Source organism: Pan troglodytes, chromosome 6, assembly GCF_028858775.2.
Source record: "Pan troglodytes isolate AG18354 chromosome 6, NHGRI_mPanTro3-v2.0_pri, whole genome shotgun sequence".
Lineage (NCBI taxonomy): Eukaryota > Metazoa > Chordata > Mammalia > Primates > Hominidae > Pan > Pan troglodytes.
This window is the reverse complement of record NC_072404.2, coordinates 157,584,732-157,611,456: the sequence shown is the minus strand read 5'-3', so window position 1 is coordinate 157,611,456 and position 26,725 is coordinate 157,584,732. Positions and strand designations below refer to the sequence as shown.

Sequence of the window (26,725 nt, the reverse complement as noted above, 5' to 3'; positions counted from 1 at the left end):
AATAGATGTTGGGATGGATGTGGTGAAAAGGGAACACTTTTACACTGTTGGTGGGATTGTAAACTAGTACAACCACTATAGAAAACAGTGTGGAGATTCCTTAAAGAACTGAAAGCAGATCTACCATTTGATCCAGCAATCCCACTACTTGGAATCTATCCAGAGGAAAAGAAGTCATTATAGGAAAAAAGTTCTTGCACATACATATGTCTCCATAGCTTTGCCTTTCCCAGAATGTCATATAATTGGAATTATATGGTATATAATCTTTTCAGACTAGCTCTTTTCACTTAGGAATATGCATATAAGTTTACTCCATGTCTTTTCATGGCTTGAGAGTTAAGTTTTTTAAATCATAAAATCTCTGAATAACATTTCATTATATGGATGAATCACACTTTGTTTATCCATTTATCTATTGAAGGACATGTTGATTGCTTCCAAGATTTGGCAACTTTGAACAAAGCTGCTATAAACATTTATGTGTAGGATTTCTGTGAGCACAAGTTTTCAAATCTTTTGGTGTATCAAGAAGTGTAATTGCTGTATCATATAGTAAGGTTATGTTGAGCTTAATAAGAAACTTCCAAGCTATTTTCTAAAGTGACTGTACCATTTTGCACTCTCATCAGCAATAAATTCTCACCAGCATCAGTTCTTGATACTTCATATCCTCACTAGCATCTGTTGTTGTCAGTGTTTGGATTTTAGCCCTTCCACAGGGTATGTAGTGGTATCCCATTGTTGTTGTAATTCCCTAATGACATATTATGTTAAGAATTTTTTCATATGCCATTTACCATCTGTATATATTCTCTCGTGTTATCTTCCCCATCACTGCAAAATATATCTGTTTGAAGGCCTAAACCTCAATGCAACTGTATTGAAGATAGGGCCTAAAAGGAAGCAATTAAGGCTAAATTAGGTTAGAAGGGTGGGGCCCTGATCCAATAGGATTTATGTCCGTATAAAAAGAGTCACCAGAGAGCTTTCTTTCCCTCTTTATCTCTGTGTGCACAGAGGAAAGGCCATGTGAGGAAGCAGTAAGAAGGTGATCATCCACAAGCCAGGGAGAGAGGCCTCACCAGAAACTGAATTTGACAACACCTTGATCATGGACTTCTGACCTTCAGAACTATAAGAAAGTAAGTGTCTGTCGTGTAAGACACCTAGACTGTGGTTTTTTTTATGGCAGTCCAAGCAGACTAAAACATTTGGTAAGGATCTTTGGCCCACTTTTAGGTTGTGTTGTTTGTTTTCTTAATGTCGAATTTTAATATTTCCTTATACATGAATTATTTAGCAGATATGTGTTTTGCAAATATTTTTATCTAGTCTGTGGTGTATCTCAATTTTTAGCCCTGAATACTTTGTTTCATAACCATCAACTTAAGTATCATTCCCACTAGTCTGTAAGCTCTTGGAAGGTAGGAAAGAAGTCCTTCAGTTGAGGCAACCCCAACAGCAAGCACAGATCCTAGCACAAGTCAGATACATAAGATAAATAATTAGCAGGTTGGTTCACAGAATAAATGGATAAACAGTGACATGAAGGAAAAGGTTAATGTATTTCAAAGAGGAGTTTAATGTCAGGCAGAGGAAGCAATGTCAGCTCCAGAGGGCTACATTATGTCCACTGGAGAAAAATAGCATCACACAGTGGGGGATAGCATCACACAGACAGGAGGGGCAGCAGCCCACACATAGTTTAGAGGGGAACCTGCCTACCAAGGCTGGCAAAAAGGAGACCAGACAGGAGGCGTCTGTAGAGATATCATGAACTTCAACTCATCTTAGCTTTGGTACTTTCTTCCCTGAAGACAGAGGGCAGAACTCAGAGTTCCAGAACCATTTTCAACTGTATTGGGGACCAATCACTTGACTCTATTCTTGTCTCTCTGACAGATGATGCTACACCCTCCTCTGAGTAATGGACACCATTTCTAAAACTGAATCCTGCTACTAAAATAATTCAGATGATATATTTTTCCAATTCTACAATCTTGCTTTGTTTCATTTAGTCATTTTCTCTCTCTCTTCCCAGTTTTCCAGAGACTGGAGCTAAACTGGGCTTTCAACATCATCATGAAGTTTATCCTCCTCTGGGCTCTCTTGAATCTGACTGGTGAGTGTGTGCATATTTGTCTCTTTACTCACCAAAGAGAAATCCTGGGAAAAGCATGAAAGATGGGTAACAGCGAGAGGCGTCATTCCAGAATTCAAGTGTAGGATGGTCCTCTGTCCCTCTCCACTGCCCCGTTCCCATCAAGTTTCCTCCTGTGATAGTGCCTGCCTGCCTGCCGCAGGAGGATTGTTTGTGTGCTTTTGGGGGAGGCGTGGACATTGTCACTCAAATACCAGACCCACTCCTAAGACCTGACTCTGGACCTGTCTGCAACAGGATTGATGTTCTGCACCACAGAGGGCACAGCAGAACATTGAAGAATCAGATATCTCCTGGCACAGTTCCAGTTACTCAGGCATAAACCCAGGTTTATTCATAAATCCTCTCTTTCTCTCATACCCCACGTTTGATCTCTTAGAAAAATGCTGGCTTTATCTTCTAAATGTATCTTAAATTCAATCACATCTCACCATCTCCACTGCTCACAATGATCTAAGCCACCACCTCTTGCCTGGATTAGCAAATTATTCTCCTAACAGACCCCTCTACCTCTATACTTCTACACTCTACAGGTTCTCCATGAGGAGACTGTCATCACTCCTTTGCACAAATCCTTGAGTGGTTCCATTTGTACTCAGGAAACAAGGCCGAGTTCTTACGATGGTCTACAAAACCCTCCATTCTTCTTTGAGCCCCTTTCCTCCTCTGCTCCCCTTCATTCACTCTGGGTCAGCAGCCATGGCCTCTGTGATGTAACTGACACAAGCCTCAGGACCCAGGCTGCAGCTGTTTCCTCTGCCTGGAGTCCCTTCACCCAGATATTTGACTAGCAACTTCCCCTGTGTTCATGTTATTGTTCAACATTGCCCATGAAGTTCTACTCCGATGACTGGTTTAATATTACCTGAGACTGGAGTAATGGCTCATGCCTATAATCCCAGCACTTTGGGAAGCTGAGGTGGGAGGATCACTTGAGCCCGAGTTTGAGACCAGCCTGGGCAACATAGCAAGACTCCATCTCTATTAAAAAAATTTAAAAATTTAAAAATTAACCAGATATGGTGGCACACACCTGTAGTCCAAGCTACTCAGGAGGGTTGCTTGAGCCCAGGAGGTTGAGGCTGCAGTGAGCCTGATCTTGCCACTGCACTCCAATCTGAGCAACAGAGTGAGATCCTGTCTCAAACAAACAACAAACAAATACTGCCTGAAACCCCTCCTTCTCCCCCAACACACAATTGGTAATACCTTTCTCTCTTTCCCTGTCCTACTTTTATTTCCATAGCACTAATCACCATTTAACATCATATATAGTTTACTTTTGTGTTTTTCCATAGCACTAATCACCATTTAACATCCTACATAGTTTATTTGTGTGTTATGTTTATTATTACTGAATATCTTCATTAATTGTAATATATGAGAGCAGGAATATCTACTTTGCTCACTATATAGCCCAAGCCCCTAAAACAGAGCTTGACATATACTAGGTGCTCAATGTATATTTGGTAAAACAATACATTATTTTTCCCCTCCTCAGACTCTTAGCATTTGGTCTGTTCTTGTCATGATACTTATATAATTCTGTCTTGAGTTGTTGTTGGGAAAAAGAGATAAGACTTATTAAAGCATTCTAAATAAGAATGCCTCAAGACTTATTGAAGCATTCTAAATTTGGTAAAAATAGTGAAAAAAAATCGTTGATTTAGCATACAACCCACTAAATTGTGGAAGGTATTTAAGAAAGTTGAACATTTAATTTGAAAGATTTTATTGACAGTGAAAAAGCCAAACACTTTTTATTTTTCAAAAGAGATATGTTTCTACCATTTGTCATTTTCTTCGTGTTTTAGAACAAAGTAAGTCATTTTACAGATAAAGTTGCTAGAGAAAAGGATAGGGGAACTCGGAGCCTATTAAATTAGTTTCCTGAAGTTTTTCTGGTGATGACTGAGAAATCTTGGAATTTCTTGTCTATGCTTCTCTTTCCAGTTGCTTTGGCCTTTAATCCAGATTACACAGTCAGCTCCACTCCCCCTTACTTGGTCTATTTGAAATCTGACTACTTGCCCTGCGCTGGAGTCCTGATCCACCCGCTTTGGGTGATCACAGCTGCACACTGCAATTTACCGTGAGTGATAAGCCTTCAAAGGCACTCCATTCTTTGGGTTCTCAGGTTGGGCACAGACTCTCACCCCTGTCTGAGACCATCTCCCAATTAAATGGGATTAGAAAGGCCTTTGGGAGACATACGAGGGTACAGAAAAAGGTCTGTGGGGAGGGATAATAGAGGCTCATAATGATGGAGAAGCCATCTCTGTTAAGTCCTCTCATAAACGTCTATATTGTTCCAGAAAGCTTCGGGTGATATTGGGGGTTACAATCCCAGCAGACTCTAATGAAAAGCATCTGCAAGTGATTGGCTATGAGAAGATGATTCATCATCCACACTTCTCAGTCACTTCTATTGATCATGACATCATGCTAATCAAGCTGAAAACAGAGGCTGAACTCAATGACTATGTGAAATTAGCCAACCTGCCCTACCAAACTATCTCTGAAAATACCATGTGCTCTGTCTCTACCTGGAGCTACAATGTGTGTGATATCTGTGAGTTCAAGACAATGTTCTTCTCTCAGAATTAGACATGCTTCTACACCTTCGCGACTCTTGGCTTCTTCAATTCGGCCTAGTGAAGCTTTCTTCTAACCTCTTTCTCCCCTTTGCTTTTCTCTGTACCTCACTGAAGGAGTGCTTCAAGGTTTTTGGGGGTTTTTTATTCACCCACTGTATCTTTCTATCATTTTCTCTTTCATATATGATAGAAGTGGTTTTAGTGGAAAGAAAACATTTGTATTCCAATCCTAATTTTCTATGTGACAGCAGGTCATTTTACCTTGGAGCCTCAATTTCCTTAACTCTAAAATAAAGCAGATTACTATGTTGTATATTTTCAAACCATTTCAGGCAATAAAGCAACTTGAAGCCTTGAAAAGTCATGAAATAAATATCAGTGTATTCAATGTAAGATAAATATATAATATTTTACTAAATGCAATAGAACTTCCTTATGTAAGATTTTAATAAAGATACAGAGTTAAAGTTTTAAAAAGAACTTCTGAAATAAACATTTTAAACTGGTAACATTCTAAGCATTCACTCATTTCTTCAGAAAATTGACAAAGGGCTACCATTATTTTTATCAATGGAAGTTTTCTATACATAATTTGAAACTCCTGAACTAGATAGTCTATCTAAACTTTGTTCTATGCCTCATATTTCATATTCCATAAAACACCCACAACTTAAGGCAACTTTCTGTTTTCTAAGTTGCGTCTCCATCTGCCCATTACTCCATCTCCAAATTTTTATGCAAACCCTAATTAACTGTCTATAGTTGCTAATTACGAGAGTTGAGAGTAGTGGTGAAGGGGAGTTGATTACCTATTAGCAAAATAGAACAATGATATAATCCCTTGTGAAGAATTATTAATGCAACTTTACTCATGAGTAAGTTTGAGTATGTATAATATACATCATACACTAGATACCATAGTATGAAAAGGAGATTTATTTGAAACAAACCTGTCAGATTACATTCATCTATCCATCACTACTTTCTTTTTACAGAAACCAACGGGCAGGTGTACACTTACTCTATCATTGTTGCCATGATTCAAGCCTTTTAAAACTAATCCTTAGTAAATACCTTCAGATTTAGAGCACATTTTCTTGAATATATCAATAAGTAGAAATTATCTGTCCTCTGAGAGTCAATTTGATTTTTGGAAAGAGCCAAATGTCCTTCTGTGAGCAGTATGTTTGATTCATCTGGGTTATGGCATAAGGTTCAAAACGAGATATGACTTCAAAAAAAATGCATCTTATTTTGATCTGGGTCATCAAGTAGTTAAGTAAGCATTTCCTACAGAAGTATTCCCAAAAGAAATGTTTAGCCATGAAATTATTGCTTGGAAAATAAAGTGAAGGATCTCATACATTTTCTTTTCAAGAACTAATACATTATTTTCAAATAAAAACATTAAACATACTCTTCCATTATTAAAAAAACCAAAATCTTAAAATACAGTACTTCTTCCCAAAGAAACGTCCGTGGAAAGAACACGTGCCACATGTGTTCATACTACTTTGTTGTTTTTCTCATTTTGTTTCAGATTGGACAAATTTTGTTACAAGTGTGCACAATTCACAGTATTTGTGGACTACTGATACAAAGAAAAGAACTTTAGGAACCAGGAAACCCAGTTTTAAATCCTAGCTTTACCATTTACTAGCTTTATATGTTTAAGAAAACTGCTTTTTCAGTGACTTTTTTGTGTAGATACTCGGTTTTGTTTTGACCTGACAATTGAGAAAGTAGGCCAGATATCTGTAAATTCATTCAAACTCTAAAAATTACATCTCAAAGGAAACCCTTTGAATGTTTAAATTTCCAGAAAAGTTTTTGGGTTTTTTTGAGATGGAGTCTCACTCTTGTCACCCAGGCTGGAGTGCAGTGGCGCAGTCTCGGCTCATAGCAACCTCCGCTTCTTGAGTTCAAGCAATTCTCCTGCCTCCCAAGTAGCTGGCATTACAGGCACTCATCACCACACCCAGCTAATTTTTCTATTTTTAGTAGAGACAGGGTTTCACCATGTTGGCCAAGCTGGTCTCGAACTCCTGACCTCAGGTGATCCACCCATCCTGGCCTCCCAAAGTGCTGGGATTACAGGCGTGAGCCACTGTGCCCAGCCAAATTTCCAGAAAAGCTTAAAACAAAGTGTTTCATTTCATTCCTGGAGTGTCTCACATGTACATGTAACTCCCAAGAATTTGATGACTTTTATAAGGTCACCGACTTTGCATCATAAGAAATTGTTAATCTGATCATCTCCTGTACCCTCGTTGTCCTAACTGCCACAGTTCTGACTTCTCTGAATGTTTGATCTCTTTTAATTTCTGATGGTAGAAGAAGAAAAGTGTTTTAAAAGAAGGTTTAATACCTAACAAAACTCTGAAGGAAGTTTGACTTCTGTCTTTTCTTTAGACAAAGAGCCCGATTCACTGCAAACTGTGAACATCTCTGTAATCTCCAAGCCTCAGTGTCGTGATGCCTATAAAACCTACAACATCACGGAAAATATGCTGTGTGTGGGCATTGTGCCAGGAAGGAGGCAGCCCTGCAAGGTAAAATACTCTCCATGCATTAATTTTCCCATTTTCTTCCTTCTGTCTTGCCAGAAAGATAACCTGCTTTTTTGTTGTTGTTATTATTGTTTTCCTGGCAGGAAGTTTCTGCTGCCCCGGCAATCTGCAATGGGATGCTTCAAGGAATCCTGTCTTTTGCGGATGGATGTGTTTTGAGAGCCGATGTTGGCATCTATGCCAAAATTTTTTACTATATACCCTGGATTGAAAACGTAATCCAAAATAACTGAGCTGTGGCAGTTGTGGACCATATGACACAGCTTGTCCCCATCGTTCACCTTTAGAATTAAATATAAATTAACTCCTCACATTGCCCCATGCATACCTGTCTCAATTCTGCTAAACAGAGTGGGTGCTTGAGCAGTTTTACTTGTACATATCTTCACTGTGATTATTCATAACAACCCTTCTTGCCTTCTAGATAAGGATGGAAAACCCAAAATTCCTCAGATAATTGAAGTTTATGAAGTGGGAATTATGTTCTCTCTAACGAATTGGTAACTGACATAAAATAAAGGCCACTCCACAGCCATTTGGGGTACAAAACCCTTTACTACATGCACCAAATTAGACAATGTGTGATTTTGGCACATTGCTATGCTGATTGAAAAAAGGAAGTCTAATAAAGAGGGATCTAAATAGAAGGGCAAAGGTGAGAGGGGAGGGGAGTGCAAAGGTGAGAGGGAGGTGTTACCCTTAGCTTCTCCTTGCCCATGCAACTCTCAATGCCATCAGTGGATTCTGGTCATTCATGTTGCAGGATTCTGAGTGTTTACTGGAGACATGAGGAGTTACTATAAAAGTTAACTGAGGTTTATGGCACAGCAGATAAACGGGAAATCAATGACAGATTTTCCTAGTACATACTTGCCTTTTATATAAAGCTAGTTGCCCAGGAACTCCACTTTCTCACTCTACAGTATTTTCCTCTCTTCCTTCCTTCTCTCTTCACTTCACCCTGCAGTCTGTTACCCCCTGAGAGTTTTAATTGATGATAGTTTTAAGTGGGGAGTTGTTTTTTTGGCCAGTTGACTGAGTATTTAAAAAAACAAAAACAAGAACAGATTTTAGAGAGTTCAGCCTGTGGCTGCTACAAGTGGACTACTGGAGTCTTTCAGCCCAGCTAGGGAAGAAGAGAACCCCCTCAGGAAGCAGAAGTTCTAGTAGGAAAACTTCATCTATCCAGGGCTCTAAAACCCCTGAATCAGTAACGCCTAGCTTGCAGTATTGAGAAGCTAAATTGGGAGTGCGAATTATTAAGTGCAACTGTGACAGCTTCATTTTCACATATTTTATTAACTGAAATTTTAGTTTGGGGAGGAAAATGGTTTGGAGACCATTTTTCAGAGGAGCGCCGTAGCCTCTAAAGATGTCTCCCAACTTGAGCTGGTCCTAAGATTTCAATAGGTCATAGTGATATTGTATAAGGCCAGCTGATCCTAGGTGGTGAAACATGGCAAGGCCACTGGATTCCATGAGCATTAGCACTATCCATAAGACTCCACTAGCACTGTGAGGTGACCTCCTTGGTTGGAGAATACATCATTTTTGTGTGGAATGCAATAAGGCATTCAGAGAATCCAAGGAATGTGATGCTAGGACAGTAACGGTGACAGGGGAAAGAAAATCCAAATTCAGAATATGTTATTTTGAATGAGGACAAATAGCTACTCCCTCTGGCCTGAGCTGCACCATGTTGCCCATTTCTTTCTTACTGTACATGTGGTAACAAAAAAGGGAAGATGAAGCTTCTATGGTGGACATGCCTGGCCCCCAGGTACACCTTTTCTTTTGGTGTAGCTGCAGGCATCTCCCCATGCAAGTTTCCAGCTTTCTTACCTATGTTTGCAGCTCAATATTTCAGGATGCTCTTTGTTAGAAAAAAAAAAAAATGAGGCCAGGTGCAGTGGCTCACGCCTGTAATCCCAGCACTTTGGGAGGCCGATGTGAGTGGATCACCTAAGGTAAGGAGTTTGAGAACAGCCTGATCAATATGGTAAAACCCCATCTCTACTAAAAGTACAAAAATTAGCCACGCGTGATGGTGGGCAATTGTAATCCCAGCTACTTGGGAGGCTGAGAGAGGAGAATCGTCTGAACCCGGGAGGTGGACTTTGCAGTGAGTTGAGATCACACCACTGCACTCCAGCCTGGGCAACAAGCAAGACTCCATCTCAAAAAAAAAAAAAAAAAAAAGATTTTAAAAGTACTTTTGTTCTCATTTACCTTTGTAGAGAGGTTTTCTGGGTTGGGGGATTTTTTTTCTCCTTGAATTATTTCTAATAATAATTATGTATGAAATATATTTAATTATATTTGATTAATTCATATAATTATATAATATTCAATTATTTTACTTAAACTTAATAATAGATTTAGTTATATTTTCCCAACAGCTCATAGTGTTGCCACCACCCAGTAGTGGGAACTTGGGTTTCAGCAGCTTCATCCATAGGATGGAAATAATAACAAAAATTATTATTTTTTTATTACATTTTAGATAATGTATACATTATCTAAATGTATTTAGGGTCAATACATTTTAGAATAGAGCTTGGCACAGACTAAGCTTTCAATAAGAGTTGACTTCTATGATTGCAATGGTAAATTTTAAATTCAATTAAAATATGACAACTGGTAGTAATTTTAGTCTTTAATTACCATTCACTTAGTACTCAACTGAGATTAAAAGCTTAAATTCTCAGAATTTTTTTAATTTTAAAAATTCTTTTAAAAAATTTTTATGCGTACATAGTAGGTATATACATGTATGGGGTACATGAGATGTTTTGATACCGGCATGCAATGTGAAATAAGCACATCAAGCATTTGGGCAACATGATGAAGCCCCGTCTCTACAAAAAATACAAAAATTAACTGGGCATAGTGGTGCACACCTATAATCCCAGCTATTCGGGAGGCTGAGGCAGGAAGGTCGCCTGAGCCTGGGAGGTCAAGGCTGCAGTGAGCTGTGATTATGCCACTGCAATCCAGCCTAGGTGACAGAGTGAGACCTTGTCTCAGAAAAAAAAAAAAAAAAGCCTTTATACTTTGGGTTACAAACAATCCAATCACATTCTTTAAGTTCAGTCATAAAAAAGAATGAGATTTACCTATTTTTCAACATTGATAAGGGGCCTCATTTTTCAGAAAGCTTGGAAACCAATCATCTGGGAAATTCAACTTAAAAGGCCCTGTATCCACCATCTCTCCAACCGCAGCATTTTACAGAGAGCAAGAAGGAGGCACAGAGCGGTTTAGAAACTGAACTTCACTATTTCAAGACCTGGGACTGCACTGCCCTCAGGTCGGTGACCCTCTTGTGATGTCTTCCCTGTCACAGGCACTTGATAAATGCAGAAGGGAAGCAGGGCCAGCCCCAGCCCCATCTCCCTAGAGAGCCCCACACAGGTGTAGCAATGGCCTGGCTTCCTGGGGTGGAAGCCAGATAAGGATCCAGGAGAAGAGACCCTCTGAGTCTGCAGTCACTGCTCCCAGCTCTTTATTGAGGACCTTGCCTCTGTGCTGAGGACAGTGCTCTGTCCAGCAGGACAGATTGCAGGATAAGGGATCCTGGGCCCGTCTCAATTTACAAGACTGGCTATCCTGTCTCCCTACTGCCCCCTCCCTTAATCCTCAAGTGAGATTGGGATCAGAATGTCTCCACGCACCTGTTATCTCTCTCTCTCTGGTGTTACTGCTCCTCAAGGTCAGTGCCTCCCAGGCTCCGACCTCTCCTCTTCTCTTGGCTCAGCTCTGGTCCTGGGCCAAGATAAGCCTCTTGCTTCCAGATGGCTGCCGAGCTCCCTGCCTTCTCTGTCAGGCCTAGAGTTAGGGGCTGTGGCTGCCCCTTTGAGGCATTTGTTTTCTCCCTCACCACACCCCAATTACTACTCAAGTGCTCACAGCAGCAGCAAACAACCTTAGCTGGGTCCTCACCAGCTTTGATGAGCTCAGTAGCCAAAAAAAAAAAAAAAAAAAGACTATGCCTGCAATGAGAAGCTGTAAGCAGATGGTGCCGGCATCTGTACATCTACTCCTGAGCTGAATTCCTCTGTGGAGAGGTGAGGCCCAGTCTGTGTGGGAGAGGCCCTCAGGGGCCATGTCCTCTCCATTGTCAAATGGAGAGCCAGCAACCAGGGGTCAGATGAGGTGACTTCTAGCTCTAGGTCAGCTGTGTCAGTCACCGGGGGAAAATACTGTGGAGTTAGAGTCAGACTTTAGTTTCTTCCCTAAGAAGCAGCCAACAAATGTCACTAAATTCTTCCACCAGGACAAGCCATGTGGAAATGCATGGCAGGGGTCTGGTACCTGTAGGGTGTCTGTGACCTAAGGAAATTATGGTCAGGGACCATGACCCACCATTGACTCAACGGGGCATCAAGCACCACTCTTGTTACCCTTTGGAGCTCCCGTTTCATCATCTAGAAATTAAGTAGATTGAAATTTTTGGAAAACTAAGTGGCTCTAAAGTTCTTTTCTATTCTGGTGTTCTAATATTCTAACCTTCCTTCTGTGTTGCTTCCATTGTTTGCATAATACTAATGTGCTCAATCGGGCAAGCTCAGCCTGCCATGCAGCCATTAAATTAATTTCTCTGAAAGGAAATTGATGGCCGGAAGGGAAAGCACAAAGCATCCCAAAGGCAAACTCATGTTTATTTCTCATCTTCTTCCCCTCACCTCCTCCCTCTTCCTGCTCCTCCCCAGGAGTGTGCAGAAAACCAAAGCTGCCCGACTCAACCATCTGAGAAGCTGATTATCCCTCCTCTCAGTGTCCTTCTAGGGATTAGTAGCAAAGGCTCCTCTAGCAGATGGAAATCGCAGCCTTCCCTCCGGTCCCTGCCAGCTACTTCCCTCCTTCCTGCACTGCACTGGGAAATTGAAAGACTAGGTTTACAAGCAGTCCCACATCCTTGCTAGTACCGAAGTTCTATACATAGACAAAATGGGAAATGCCCACAAAAAGTGGGGTGGGGGCATAGTCCAGAGGCAGAATGTCCTGTAAAGACATCCCAGGATAAAAGACGGAAGAGGTGGGCAGGAAGGGAGGGGGAGAAAAAACTAAACTTTCTTGATTCTGCAGGGTCCCCACTGGCAGGACGCTGGCATGGGGTCAGGGTGGAAAGTCTAAATGATTCAATCCTAAGAATTTTCTGCCAGGCCCCTGCTTCAGAGTGAAAGCAACCTGCCCTGTATCCTCTCCGGGCACCTCTCACCTCCAGAGTTATGTAAGGGGCATCGCTCTGAACCCGGAGGATAATCAGATCAGAAGTGCCCCAGCCTGGCCCTCCCCCATGGCATGGTGCCTGGCCCAGGTAGAACATAAAACTCTGAAGCTCTCGAATGTTCATCTGCAAGGGAGATGCTCCAGGTCCCAGGAGCCATGGCCCATGACCTTCTCTTCAGGCTTTTTCCACTTTTGGCCCTGGGAGCCCCCTTACAAAGCAACCGCCTTGGCCCCACATCTCGCCTGCGCTATTCCAGGTTCCTAGATCCTTCTAATGTCATTTTCCTGCGTTGGGACTTTGACCTTGAGGCTGAAATCATCAGTTTTGAGCTCCAGGTCCGTACAGCTGGCTGGGTGGGCTTCGGTGTCACAAATCGCTACACCAACGTGGGAAGTGATCTGGTTGTTGGAGGAGTCTTGCCTAATGGCAATGTCTATTTCTCGGTAAGTGTGAGGGTGACTTGTTTTCAAGGATGAGGGTCTTTGTTGGGTTGAGGATGGTTTCTGTCCAGAAAGGATTCACATTCCCTGAGGATACCTAAACACACTCCCAGAATGCCAGCTGAATGCTGGTGTGTCCCTCCAGAAATGGTCCATTGTAGAGTTTGAAATCTATGTCTTCCAGACTGCAAGTCTCTAAGACTGCTGAGAGAATGAAACCATTAGATTGTGAGATAGTCTTGCACCACTTACTTGCTAAAGCCCACTAAATGCAGGTCACTGGGGAAAATTCAAAGCTGTCTGAGAAATAGTTACATGAAGAGCCACATGAGAGAATGAATGTCATACATACTTCAGATAATATGTGAGACTTCAAGTATTAGGGATGCAGGAATATTAGACTTTATGGAGATGAGATTTGAAATGGGAGAAGTAAAGCAAGGACAGGTGGTGAAACTCCATTATCCATAAAAGTGTGCTCTGCCATGTTCTTCATGCCATGCTTTGCCCAAGGAGAAAATTACATAATAAAGAACACCTGGGCTCTGCTACTCTAGTATCCTAGGGGAGCTAAAGGGACAGCTACTGCTCCAAAGCATGACATTTGAAGCTCCTAGTTCTTACTTCTTGACCTTCACTGGACCCAAGGATCAGCACTTGGTGGACGAAGACACTCTGAAGGAGGATGGGAGCCAGGATGCTGAGCTGCTGGGGCTGACGGAAGATGCTGTCTACACCACCATGCGCTTTTCCAGGCCCTTCCGCTCCTGCGACCCTCATGACCTGGATATTACGGTAAAATAGCGAGCAGAGAAAAGCATTTAATCACAAGCAGGTTTTCCTTCTGGAGAGGTAGTTGCCCCCAGTCAGGCAGCTAGTCATCATTCCCAGGACTTCTATTCCTCTCAGCCTTCCCAGGTAATGCTCCAATTGTGCCACCTGCTGAAATCCACAAACCTTACGCAGGGTGACCTCCCACTGATTCACCTCCTGCCCACCTGCCCCAGGGTTCTCCTTTTGAAGAATTCTGCCCAGTTTTGCTGACCTTTAGAGTGTTAGGATATAAGAGTTTAATTCAGTCCTTTCATTTTACAGTTGTGGACACAAGCTTAGAGAGGGCATGCGAGGGGGAGTGTGACTTGCTCAAGATCACCAGCAAGTGAGCCTCGGAGACAGAAATAGAACTTAACTAGTTCTCACTCCCAGTGTGAAGCTCCTTCCATTCCACCATGTAGACATGAGCAAGTGCCTTGTGTAGGTCCTTGGGTGCAGGGATGTGCAGAGTGCTGCTCAGGGGTGGCAGCTCCTCAATGCTCATGGCACCCCACAGAGCGACACCGTGAGGGTGCTGGCCGCCTATGGCCTGGATGACACTCTGAAGCTGGATCGGGAGCGTACTTTTGTCAAGTCCATCTTTCTGCTACAAGTCGTCCACCCTGACGATCTGGATGTCCCTGAGGACACCATCATCCATGACTTGGAGATCACTGATGTAAGACACCTTCATCCCACCCAGCAGCCTCCAGCTCCCTTCTCCTCACCCCACTCAACCCAGATCCCTTCTCTTGCCTCCAGTATTCAGTACATCCCTTGGGTGGAGATTACTCTGACTCTTCTCTGTCTCCTAAGGACTGCCAATCTGACCCTAATGTGAACCCCCTTCCCTGGCCTGGCCCTTGCCCTACTTCTTCAGAGCCTCACTGTCATCTGGCTCAGCTTCTGTGCACCCTTCCACAGTTCCTCATTCCAGAGGATGACACCACGTATGCCTGCACCTTTCTTCCTCTCCCTATTGTGAGCGAGAAGCATCACATTTACAAGGTATGGTGGACCAGATGGGGGACATTGTCAAGGCAGGGAAGGGTGCTGGAGCAGAGCAGGGGGTGTGGTCAACCCTGGAGAATGAGGTCTGGAAAATTTCTTGGAGGAAGCAAGAAGGAAGTAGTTGCAAGAACAGGGGGACAGGCAGGGCTTGGTGGAGGTCGCGGCTACATCATTTCCTGAGCCGAGAAATGTAACTCCCAGCGCTATTTTATTTAAGCCCCGCAATGCAACAGACATGTTGATGAAGGTTAAGAATTAATAATTGTTTGCAAAGAACAAAGTATGAGCCTCAACCTGGCCCCAGAATTGTGCTCTCTTAGCCCAAGAGGAGGTAAAGGCAGGGAGAGGATATGGCCAGGGGCTGTCAGGAGGTTGGTGAAGTCTAGCTAGAATGAACTCAAACTTGGTAACCCAATTTCATATTTGAGTGATTTCAATTTTGATCAAATAAATAAAGGTATGATCTCACAATAAGTGGCAAATGTGGAGACTTTTTTCTTCAGACAGATAATTTGAAAAGGCATGGCTACATGCTCAGATACAGTGAACTGAGGAGGTTACTAAGGGAAGGCAGAATGTCCCTGGCTAGATTTCATATGTCTGCTCTTCAGAAGGGGCTTAAAGGAGGGGGGAGTTGAGAGGAGAGTCAAACCGAGTGGGTGGGAAAATGGTAGCTTGGGGAACAAAAACAGAGAAAAAGGGAGAGAAACAGAGAGAAGAGGGAAATGGGTATAGTTTTGACAGGAAGGAAGATAATATGGATTTGATGTAGAAGGTCTTGATTATGCTCTGCTCTCCTTTTCTGCCCAGTTTGAGCCTAAGTTGGTCTACCACAATGAGACAACGGTGCATCACATCCTGGTGTACGCCTGTGGCAATGCTAGCGTTCTCCCCACAGGCATCAGCGACTGCTATGGGGCCGACCCTGCCTTCTCCCTTTGCTCACAGGTCATCATGGGCTGGGCTGTCGGGGGCACAGTGAGTCCCATGATGGGGTAAACACATGGCTAAGCGGGTGCATGTGGTTGGGTGATGAGATCACTGGGCTGGTAGAAGACCAGGGGATAGGGGAAGTCTGGGATGACAATTAGAAAACAAGGCCAGGAGCCCTGAATCCCTATGGCTGGTTCCCAGCCCTTCTTGCTGCCAAATCTACCTCCTTCCAACAGAGCTACCAGTTTCCAGATGACGTAGGCGTCTCTATTGGGACCCCCTTGGACCCTCAGTGGATCCGACTGGAGATTCATTACAGCAATTTTAACAACCTTCCTGGTGAGCATCCAGAGGATTTAAGGAAGGGAAGCTGGTGGGGCTGGCTGTTTTTTTCGGTATTGGGAACACATTGTGGGATGTGTGCTGTCTCCCTGTGGTCAAAGCCCCACCCCAGCTTTCCTGAGCCTCTTTCTCTCCACATTGTGACTCACTCTCCTGCCTCCTGTGATTGACTGTTCCTCTCTGCACCAGGTGTATATGATTCCTCGGGGATTCGCGTGTACTACACTTCTCAGCTGCGCAAATACGACATGGGTGTCCTCCAGCTGGGCTTCTTCACGTTTCCCATCCACTTCATCCCCCCGGGCGCTGAGTCCTTCATGTCCTATGGGCTGTGTAGGACGGAGAAGTTTGAGGAGGTGGAGCTGGGAGGCGCACCCTTCCTGAGGAGGAAACACACTCTCCTTGCCCCCCATCCCAGATCTGGTCAGATCCACAAGCCCACACAGCCTGAACCCCAGACTTGGAGAATAATTACAGCCTGGTGCTCAGGAAATTCACTAACATGACTTTTGCAAGGAAGGGAAGGAGTCAGGGCTTTGAGAACAAGGGGAGTGCAGAAGGACGAAGGGTCAGAAAGGTTCAATAAGAATTACAGTGACAAATGTCAGTCATCAGAGGAAGGTGTCAAATATCAAGGGAGGAAAATCAAGCAGCAGGTCAAGAACACAGTCCTTCACAAATCGGGTGCACCTCTTCCCTGTTACAGATGAATGGAGCTCCTATGCCTGACATACAGGTGTATGGCTACCTGCTGCACACCCACTTGGCTGGACGGGCTCTGCAAGCAGTGCAGTACAGGTGAGGGAAGACCTTGAAGCTTTCCCTTCTGCAGGTGGGAATGAATTTTAAGAATAGTGATTTATTCTGTAGCATACGATTATGTCCAGTTGAGAATAAGGAAGAGGTAGAACTATCTTTAGAGTAGAAATAACTGAAATAAGACTGTGGAAGAGGAAGTTTTTTGTTTATTTTTGTGGATAATCTACTCACAGAATGACCCCACCCACATGCTACATCTTTATTGGCAGACCCCTCTCTATTTCATCTTCTCTTTATTTCTGAATTCCCGCCTTCTCTTCCTCTAGGAATGGAACACAACTTCGAAAAATCTGTAAAGACGATTCCTATGACTTCAACCTGCAGGAGACTCGAGATTTGCCCTCTCGAGTGGAGATCAAGCCGGTGAGAGTCTGAGGGAGGCCAGGCAGAGTTGGGGGCAGCAGCATCATACCTCATTACTGACAACCAAGAAAGTTCTCAAGCTGTACCAGTCCCTCTGTGTCTTACTCTCAGCCTTCATGTTTCACTCTGAACAGGGAGATGAATTGCTGGTAGAATGTCACTACCAGACACTGGACCGTGACTCCATGACATTTGTAAGTGACCTCTCACCCCACCATGGTCACCATGACCATAGCCCCTGTGGAGAGCCCACTCATGGCTTTGGCTACCCAGTGACCCCTGTGATTTCACTGAAGCCCCCTCCTTCCTCCAATGGCATCACACATCCACACGGGGCTTTTCATGTTCTCACACCCCATGCATCTAAGATAGGAACAGAGATTTCTCACATTATCTGCCAATAACCCATCAAGACCATGGAAATATAGTATGCTATAGCGACTAAGAGCAGAGATTCTGGGGCCTCATTGCCTGGGTTTGAATATCAGCACAATCATTTAGTACATTTCTAACTTTAGACAAGTTATTTGACTTTTTTGTATCTCAGTTTCCCAATTCACATAAGATTAATACTACTTTCTACCTCATAAGATTGTTGTGGGAGTTGGTTAACACATGCAAAACACCTAGATCATTGCCTGACTTGTAGTAGATTCTCAATTAAAGTTGGCTATTGTTTCTATGATCACAAGAAAATCCCCCGTTTTGTGCATAAGGAGTGGTTCAGTGCTTGTGGGATTCAAAAGGTGTTGCAGGCAACTGAGGAAAAAATACCGCCCTACAAATGATTATATTACAAGTTAGTAAGTGATATATACCAAACAAGAAGAATGGGAATAACCCACTAGGGAAATTCACAGGAAAGAATCATGAGATCCTACTACAGTGAACTGAACATGTGACGTAGGTGAATGAGTCCTTCTTTAGACACATAGAGATGGGGAATTCTGGAGAAGGAAAAAACTGAGAAAGCCATATATAAGGAGAGCATGGGGTGCACATGAAGAAGTTTGGTTGGAAGTTAAAAAATGGCAAAAGATATCTAAAGGAATGGAATGAGGATGAGGTAGATAAAGTTGGAAACAGTCCTTGAAGCCGGGGTGATCCTGACCTACCTATATCTCCAGGACAGCAGGGCTAACTCTATAAATATTTGCCAGGTAAGTAAATGGAATGAAGGGTTGGAATTTATTAGAATCAAATAATTGGTTTAGTGATGACTGACTATTGTTTAATGGACTACTGGAAGCCACTGGAGGTTTCAGAACAGGCAAATGGCAGGATGCAAGATGAATTGTAAACAACTTGTCTGGCAGCTCTACAGAGGTCAGATTGCAATTAGAACAGATGAGTGACTGACAATAGTTGAGAGGCAGATAATCTAGCCCAAATCAGGATAGTGGCAGTGAAGCTGAGGACAGGGCAGATATATGGAATGCTTTTTGGAATAACATCAATAATTGTCCACCAATGAAAATAGAGCAGCAAATAGGGCAGTGAGCTGGCTCTACCTTAAGGGAAAAGGAGAATGGCATCACTGGTAAGATAACCACTTCACTATTTTCTGTTTGCTTTGTCCTCCTCTCTCTGCATGCCTTTGTATCTTTGTCTCTCCATCTTTGTCTATTTCCTCCAGGGAGGCCCCAGCACCATTAATGAGATGTGCCTCATCTTCCTCTTCTACTATCCCCGAAATAACATCTCCAGCTGCATGGGGTACCCTGACATTATCTACGTGGCCCACGAGCTGGGGGAGGAGGCATCAGAGTGAGTCATCCTGAAATACCGGACCTCGTGTGTGTGGAAGGGACCTTGGGGAGGACTGGGGGAGGAAGAAAGGAAGCCCTACCCACTACCTCCTAAGCTGGTTCGCCAGGATTCCTTCGGGGGCTGCCTGACCAGCTCCTGCCGCCCTCACTCCTGTTCCCATCAGGATCTAACTCTGAAAGCTCTGGCACAAGACGGGAATTTTTGTGGGACTTCTTTTCCCATATCAGCAAGGTCATTCAGAGGAACAGATAAAACTGAACCCTAGAAGTGAGATCCTTTATTTACAAATTCTTTGTCTGCCTTTTTTCACATACACTACTTGACTCAGCCAAAGACTGTGTTTACTTTCAAGTCATGAACCTTCATTATTTTGGGGTAAGGATCCCCTCTGAGGTTCTCATGAGAACTATAAAATGTTTTTGCATGAAAAAAATGCACATCTATGCAAATACACCCTATTTCACATACAATTTCAGGGCAATGAAATTGCCTCCAAGAAGGTTGATAAAGTGACTTCAGGGAACCTGTCTCACTCCATGCCCTCCAGATGAAGAACCACTTCCTAAAGAGTCAGAAGATCCTCTTTTTCACGTTTTAAAATTCTCATCTCTGAGTTCTGATATTTCTCTTTTCAAACTCACTATAATTGTCTGTTTGTTTTGTAAGACACTACTTATGGCTTTTGCTGACATGGAATTTATTCTAACAAAAATGAGTGTACATGTTTTGCCGAAGCTCTAAGTCAACCATAATCTGCTCCCCCTGCCCTGATCCTACCACCCACGGCAGCTCCATGGAGGGAATGATGGCCATGAACAATGTCGAGTGGACCCCGGAGAGCATTAAGAAAGCTGAGAAAGTCTGCAAGGAGGCCCAGCAGACAGTGATAATAAAGACCATTGATGTGAGTGTCCCAGGAGAGACCACCCTCTAGAGTTAGAGATGGAGGGGTCGGGGGTGGTGCTGAGTGGAAGCAGGAAAAGAGAAGAATGAGGGACGTGAATGGCAATGGTAGAAACGCTGGGTCAGGGAATGGGGTGCTGAGAAAGCGGAAAGGTGGGTTGCTGCTGCCCTGGGTTGCAGATATGGTCAGAGCCTCATGGTTAGCCTGTGAGCTCTGTGAGGACTGGGGATGATCTCAGGAAAGAAAAGGGAGATCCTTTACCTTTACCTTGTTTTTTGCCCTCCCTTGCAGGAGGTGGTGGAAAACACAACAGGCTGGATTCCAGACATCATCCCTACTCTCCGGGGTCCCTGCTTGGAGTCCTCCGGAGGCAAAGTGGAGGCCCAGGACAAGACCTCTGCAGGCTTCAGAGCTGCACCTGTAGCCCTCTCAGGCTCTAGCAGGGCCACCCTGAGGCATCTCCCCCTGGCGGCCGTCCTGCTGGTGCAGCGCACACTCTCCTGGCTCCTGGCCATGCTGCAGACTGGAGTCTGATGCTGTCTCTTCATGTACATACCCAGGCCGCTCTCTCCTCAGCCCTCCCTTATCATCAAACACAGAAACTCCTCCCCGCACTGGCCCCCCAAATCCTTAATCTGTGTCCCTTCTCATGACCCAGATCTTGACACTGCAGGCCTGGGCACTGCACATATTCCATAAAGATTCTTCTGTGACAAGCTACGCAAATCATCCTTTAAAGCATTAGAATCCCTGGTGGGGCCACATATTTTCTGGCAGTCTTGCTTCAAGGCTGGGTGTGAGGTAATGGATCCACTCTCTGAGAAGGCTGATGCCCCAGCTTCCTTAAGAAGATGTATGAAAAAGAAGGGAGTTGAATCAGAGAGCCCTGTAAACCTCTCTTGGCCCATACCTGGCCCTGGAGGTGGTTTCTGTTTCTGTTTCTTCTGGCATTTGTGCCTGGCCCTGTAAGTTGGGAGAGTGAAGGGTAATTTGCAGTAAAGGGAGGGGCTCAGTTAATAAAGGACAAAGCTCAATACATCATATTAAAGAAAACTTGGCTCGCTTCCTGTTGCCATCTCTTTCCTTTGAGCTTTTGTTCCAGGAGGGGCAGTTGGACGGTCTCAAATTGCTCAGTATTAGGCACTCAGGGAGCACCTGAGGACCTGGTTGTCCAAATGTGACATTTAATGCACAGCCTTGCTCTCCTCACCTGTATCCCTGCTGTCCAATGATCTTTGTTTATCCCATTGAGTGTCACGTTGTCAACACTCAGGCCACTAGGTTTCAAGAGCCTACCTGAGCAGGCAGGCTGGATTGAAAGCTAAGATCAGGACAAGGGCAAGACGGAGAGAGGCAGTCCTTAGCACTAGAGCCCAGGCATGTCAAGGAGGTTCACAGGAACAGAGCAGTGACTACGTGCAAATGGTTCATGGAGTCAGGCTGCAGTTCGCAACCACAGTTTTCAGGAAAGGACAATTTTTGTGGCAGCTGTCTTGAGAATTTCTGGAGGCATTTATGTATTTTTCTAAGCTTGACAAGCTCAGCACCACCCTATTCTTCAAGTTTTAAAGTCACCATTCTCATCTGTGAATCGCTTTGCTCATTGTTCATGTCATCTAGGAGGGACCCCTACTCTGGATATCCAAAGGTGTTTAAAGGGATCTTAATCCTCTGGAAACCAGGACTATGGCCTCAGCAAACTCTGTGTCACTACTCCAGAGGCCTAGTGTTGAACTAATATCATAGCTCTGCTTCATGGCAGAGCAATATGCCCCTCTGGGATTGGTGACACGAGAGGTAATGAGCCCATGACCTTTGCTGTCTTTTCCTCTGGAGAATTCTGGATGCTCCACTTTGAGACTCTGCAAAATCCTCGGTGTCCACGTTCAGTGCCTGCAGTCTCAATGTTGACCCTTCTCATAGATCAGCATCACTTCTAGGCCTTGTTTGAGCACAGGGGCTTGCTGTACTTGAAGATGCATTTTAGAGTTCATGATTATGAAAAAACTAGGCTCAACTGAATCCTACGGTGTGTATATTCATTGCTGGTCTTCTCCCTTGTCACCATTCAAGGGAAATTAAAATTATCCTTTTATATATTAATCCAAAGGCATCTGCCCACTATTGGAGGTAAACACAATATGGTTGGCCCTTGAACAACACAGGTTTGGACTGCATGGGTTCACTTACACATGGATTTTTTTTTCAACCAAATGTGCATGTTGAAAATACAGTATTCACAGGATGCAAACCCTGTATACATGGAGGACTGATTTTTTTGTATACACATGTTGTGCAAGGCCCACTGCAGGACTTGAGTATACTTGAAATTTGGTATCTGTGGGCAGTCCGGGAATCAATCTTTCACGTATACCTAGGGATGACTCTACTCTCTACAGTATGAGGAAACACACAGATAAAAATACTAACTACATCAAAACTTAAAACAACCAGAACAGACCACCTATTCTTCATTGCTTTGTCCAATTTGTGATCAAGTCTATCATTTCTAATTCAACCTGTTTATCTCCAAGTGTCCCCAAGCAAACTTTTTCAACATCTTTTAGGTAAACACACACACACACACACACACACACACATACACACACAAAATAAACACCCTTTTTGGCTGGATTTCAGATGCTATCCCTCAGTTTGTGCTGCAGTCTTACTCTTGGGCCTTTTCTAGCAGGTTCAAGCTGGGCAGCGCCCCCAGGTTCTGCAGCCAGAACTTTCCAATGGCTCCCTTTGCCCAGGTTGTGGCCAATAAGGTTCCCAGGCCCTGCTGTTCTCCCTTGCTCTCTCCTTCAACTTTATATTCCTTTCTAGCCTCCTTTCTGTCCTTTTATTTTTCTCTCTATTGCTGGTCTCAGCATTTAGTTATCAGTAACATATTCATTGAGCACCGTCTATGTGCTTGACATCAGGTCAAAAACAGGTGCCACTGAAATAAATAGGAAATGAGACATGCATTTCTCTTCCCTTACAGAGCTGCAGTTACATGCCTACAAGCCCCTCAGCAGCCATTCTCTCCTTGAGGTCACACTGTCCCCCTCTGAGCCTTACTCCATGCCACTTAATGTTTTCTCTTCTAGTCGCCTCAAGAAATGGACTATATTTTTGTCAACCTGCAGAGAATAATGCACTTCTATAGTTAAAAGGTATGCATTCATATTACATACATATTAGACAGACAGTGCATATGAATACCGCCGGGAAAGTACTTTAAACATTCGCACAGGTGGTGGGAGCTTGAATTCGATGACTTCAGGATCCTCTCCAGATCATATGTTCTGGATGGAAGTTTCCTGACTGCATTACATGCTGCAAAAGAAAGATACCCCAACTTCCTCCAAGAACACTCTGTCATTTGGGCCTGTCTGTCATCTCTCATCCTTCAGGGGTTTCTGAGGTCAGATTCGCTCCTAGTGACTATGAGAATGTAACTCTTTTTCTCCCTCACCTCCTCTACTCACAACTTCATATTAAATGTGGAGGGTAAATAAAAGATGTATTCCTTATTTTTACTTTTCTCTGTGGTTCTATGAGGACAAGAGGAGCCACGGGCTAATGTTTACTGTGACTTTGGTCTTTCCTGTGCCTTAAGAATATTTTGATACAATTTCAAATTCATAAAGAAGGGCAGTAATTCTTATATATTCTTTACCCAAATCTAACCATTGATTACATTTGGCTCCATTTCTCTCTCCTCTTTCTCTTCCTTTTCTCTTATTTCTCCTCCTCCTTCTCCTCTTTCTCTCTTCCTCCCTCCTTCTCCATACCTTCATGAGTCGAATAATTTAGTTTCTTCTCCCTGTTTGCTAGGGTTTCCATCAGTGTCTAAGTCCCTGCTACTACTTAGTTAGCTGAGAATGAACAGGAAAGCTCTCAACTACACTAACCCAGTGGCCGTCAATCTTGACAGCATATTAGTATCACCTGATGATGAGGTACCACCCAGGCATTCGTAGGTTATTGAATTCTCCAGGCATTTCCAATATGCTATTAAGACTGAGGACCCCTGAATTAGAAGTTCAAATGTTCTTCACTAGTCTACTTCCTGGATGGAACAGGAATCACATTCTAACATCACACATTTAAGCCACAGCACAGGCACTGACCAGTCAAAATGGACATCAGTGGAAACAAATCCTGGAAGCCCCCTGATTTCCCGTAGTTAGAATTTTAGTTGCTAGATCGTGAGAATATGTGGGATCTCAGAGAAGGGGCACGTTTAGAGGCCTCAGGAAGTGGCTATTACCAAACATCACTCAATAAATAAATAACAAAGAAAGACAAGTTCTTCCCAAGCAAAATAACAAAGGCAAAAGGAATAAGGAGATACAAAATCACTGTTTAACAAAGTTGAGAGTAATAATTGATTCAGGCAGGAATCATCAATGGATGCCACAACTAACAAATGAGATGCTGCATAACTTCAAAGTATCTTCTCACAATATATTTATTAATTATGTTGAGACAAAATAGTAGCTTTAGAAACCTGGAAGACACCACCTCAACCAAGTAACCCCACAGAACATCAGCGATAATGGACAGATGGACATTGTGTGGCTCCTGATAGGGAGCACTGAGATGGGCTCAACATCGTGCCTGTGTTATTTCCCTCAAAAATGCATAACCTCAGTGCAATCACGAGGACATATTAGGTAACCCTCAAGTATGAGGGATATTCTACAAATAACTGACTAGTAATCTTCAAATGTCAAAATTATGAAAGAAAAAAAGAAACCAAGGAATAGTTCCAGAATAGAGGAGAGTAAAAAACAAGCAAAATAAAACAATGAAATGATTAAATGCAACATGCAATTGTGCTCGCGGACTAATTTCTTTTGTGTTGCTGTTGTTGTTTGTGCTTCCTATATTGGACATTATTGGTGCAATTGGTGAAATGTGCCTGGTGTCTGTGCATTGTGTGGTGGTAGTGTATGCATGTTAATTTCCTGGTTTGGATGATTATGTTGTAGTTATGTGAGAATATGTTCTTGTCTTTTTAGGAAATACATACTAAAGTATTTTTGTGATAACGAAACATATTGTATACAAACTGTCAAATGTTTGTGAGATAGAGAGGGGGGAAAGGAGGAGAGAAAAAGAGAGAGAAAAGTGATAAAGTAAATATAGTGAACAATTTGTAATTTACAGGCGATAACTGGGAAAAATGGATAAAGAGAATACTGGATTTTGTTACTATACTTGCAACTTTTCTCCAAGTTTGAGCTTATTTGAAAATGAAATATTAATTAAAGCAAAGAAACCAGCACAGGATCTATACAAAAACAGTATTAAAAATGCGGAAAGTAGAAAAAATGGAAACAAGGGAGAGAAAGAGTAACCTGGAAAAAAAATTAGAAAAATGTTGTTTCTAAACAACACCTGCACGTTTTCCCAAGCAAGCATTCTTGACCAATTTTCACTCTGAGCAGAGAACTTTCCATCTCCAAGCTATAGTAGAGCCCTGGACCCTTGGACTAATTTCAGCTGTCAAGCTGTCTGGCATAACGAGTAATAACATGCATGGCTTAAGGCTGCAAAATACATAAATAGGATTTTATAGACAACTACTTAAATAACCACAAGATGGTAGAATTCAAATATATATATATATATAATATATATTCTTTTTTAGCTACATGTCATGAGACAGATGTTTTAGAGGAATAAGGAGTTTTAATCTGGATGATTGGTAAGAAAATAGTAGCCATTATCTAAAAAGCGAAACAGTATCAGAGAGATGGTTTAACATGAAAAATTAAAGCTTATGGGTAGACCTCTGGGAAGCCAGAATTTATCTCAGTACCAACAAAAACGTTTTTAAAATAAGTAATGAGCAAAAATTTAATGGGCAGCCTTTTGAGGATGTATAAATCACATGCTGATGAGATTGGAAAGATATGGTGTGGACGAAACTCTTTTACGGGTGGAAATTTTAAACCACATATGCCCTAAACTCTGTTCCTACTCTGGTGTACTTTTATCTGGGCATATATTGGAGAAAAGTTTCTGTTGCATCTTATAATACACTCTGTCCTCTATATTACCAATTTTCCCTCTGACTAATCATCTACTTAAATCATCCAATAAAAGACTAAATTTCTCTCAAGCTGAAATTAGAAATATGTATCTTCATACAGGTCACAGGAATTGTTGTAATCATAAATTATAATCTGCCAGAAAGAAAAATATAATGTCTAGTCTAATCTGAAATTAGAATAGCTTGTATTACTCTTGAAATGATCACATGGTAAAACATCTAGTATTGGGTGAAAGTAATCCCCTGGAGATCTTTAAGCATCTTTTCCTCAAATAAATCAACCCTCAACTGGATTGAAATCACCTTTTCTGAGGTTTTCCACTGCCTAATGTGATCTAGAAAACCCTCAAGCCATGGGAAATCACTGCTTACTCTCCAACCAGAGTACCATTCCTATCTTGCTCACTACCCCATATACTAAATCACCATCCACAATATAATCTTCTGGGGTAACTCACCATCATAAGGCCCTCATCCTCACACTGCTCTGCACAGCCCCAGTCTAACCCCATCCCACACCTTCTCTCAAACCCCTCCACAATAAAACACCTTTAGAAAGCAACAAACTCTCTGAAAGTTTCTACCATCTCTTTGTAAGAAGTGGAGGTAGATTGACATCCTCCCTGCTCCCCTCTCCAATTTCTCTCCTTCTCTCAAACCCCAGCTCCTTTGAAAAGCTTGTACTAAGAACACAGCTGCTTGTTGCTGTCATCC

General features: G+C 42.8%; 2 protein-coding genes across 3 annotated transcripts; both read left to right on the top strand.

The window, feature by feature from the left end:
• The first annotated feature begins 1,620 nt into the window (after positions 1-1,620).
• On the top strand, positions 1,621-7,642 carry PRSS58 (serine protease 58). Of its 2 annotated transcripts, none has more exons than XM_016958287.3 (6): positions 1,621-1,927; positions 2,045-2,125; positions 4,118-4,256; positions 4,480-4,736; positions 7,174-7,313; positions 7,415-7,642. In XM_016958287.3, exons 1-6 carry the CDS (start codon positions 1,906-1,908, stop codon positions 7,562-7,564), a joined length of 789 nt encoding a protein of 262 aa, XP_016813776.1. In that variant the 5' UTR covers positions 1,621-1,905; the 3' UTR covers positions 7,565-7,642. The 2 variants fall into 2 exon arrangements, with proteins under 2 accessions (XP_016813776.1, XP_016813777.1); XM_016958288.3 differs by having other exon boundaries at positions 1,675-1,802.
• Positions 7,643-12,628: 4,986 nt separating this feature from the next.
• MOXD2 (monooxygenase DBH like 2) lies at positions 12,629-20,576 on the top strand. The gene is made up of 13 exons (XM_003318841.4): positions 12,629-13,007; positions 13,653-13,799; positions 14,335-14,496; positions 14,742-14,825; positions 15,639-15,806; positions 15,998-16,100; positions 16,293-16,459; positions 16,810-16,901; positions 17,189-17,285; positions 17,420-17,479; positions 18,922-19,052; positions 19,845-19,959; positions 20,251-20,576. Exons 1-13 carry the CDS (start codon positions 12,699-12,701, stop codon positions 20,491-20,493), a joined length of 1,878 nt encoding a protein of 625 aa, XP_003318889.3. The 5' UTR covers positions 12,629-12,698; the 3' UTR covers positions 20,494-20,576.
• The last annotated feature ends 6,149 nt before the right edge of the window (positions 20,577-26,725 follow it).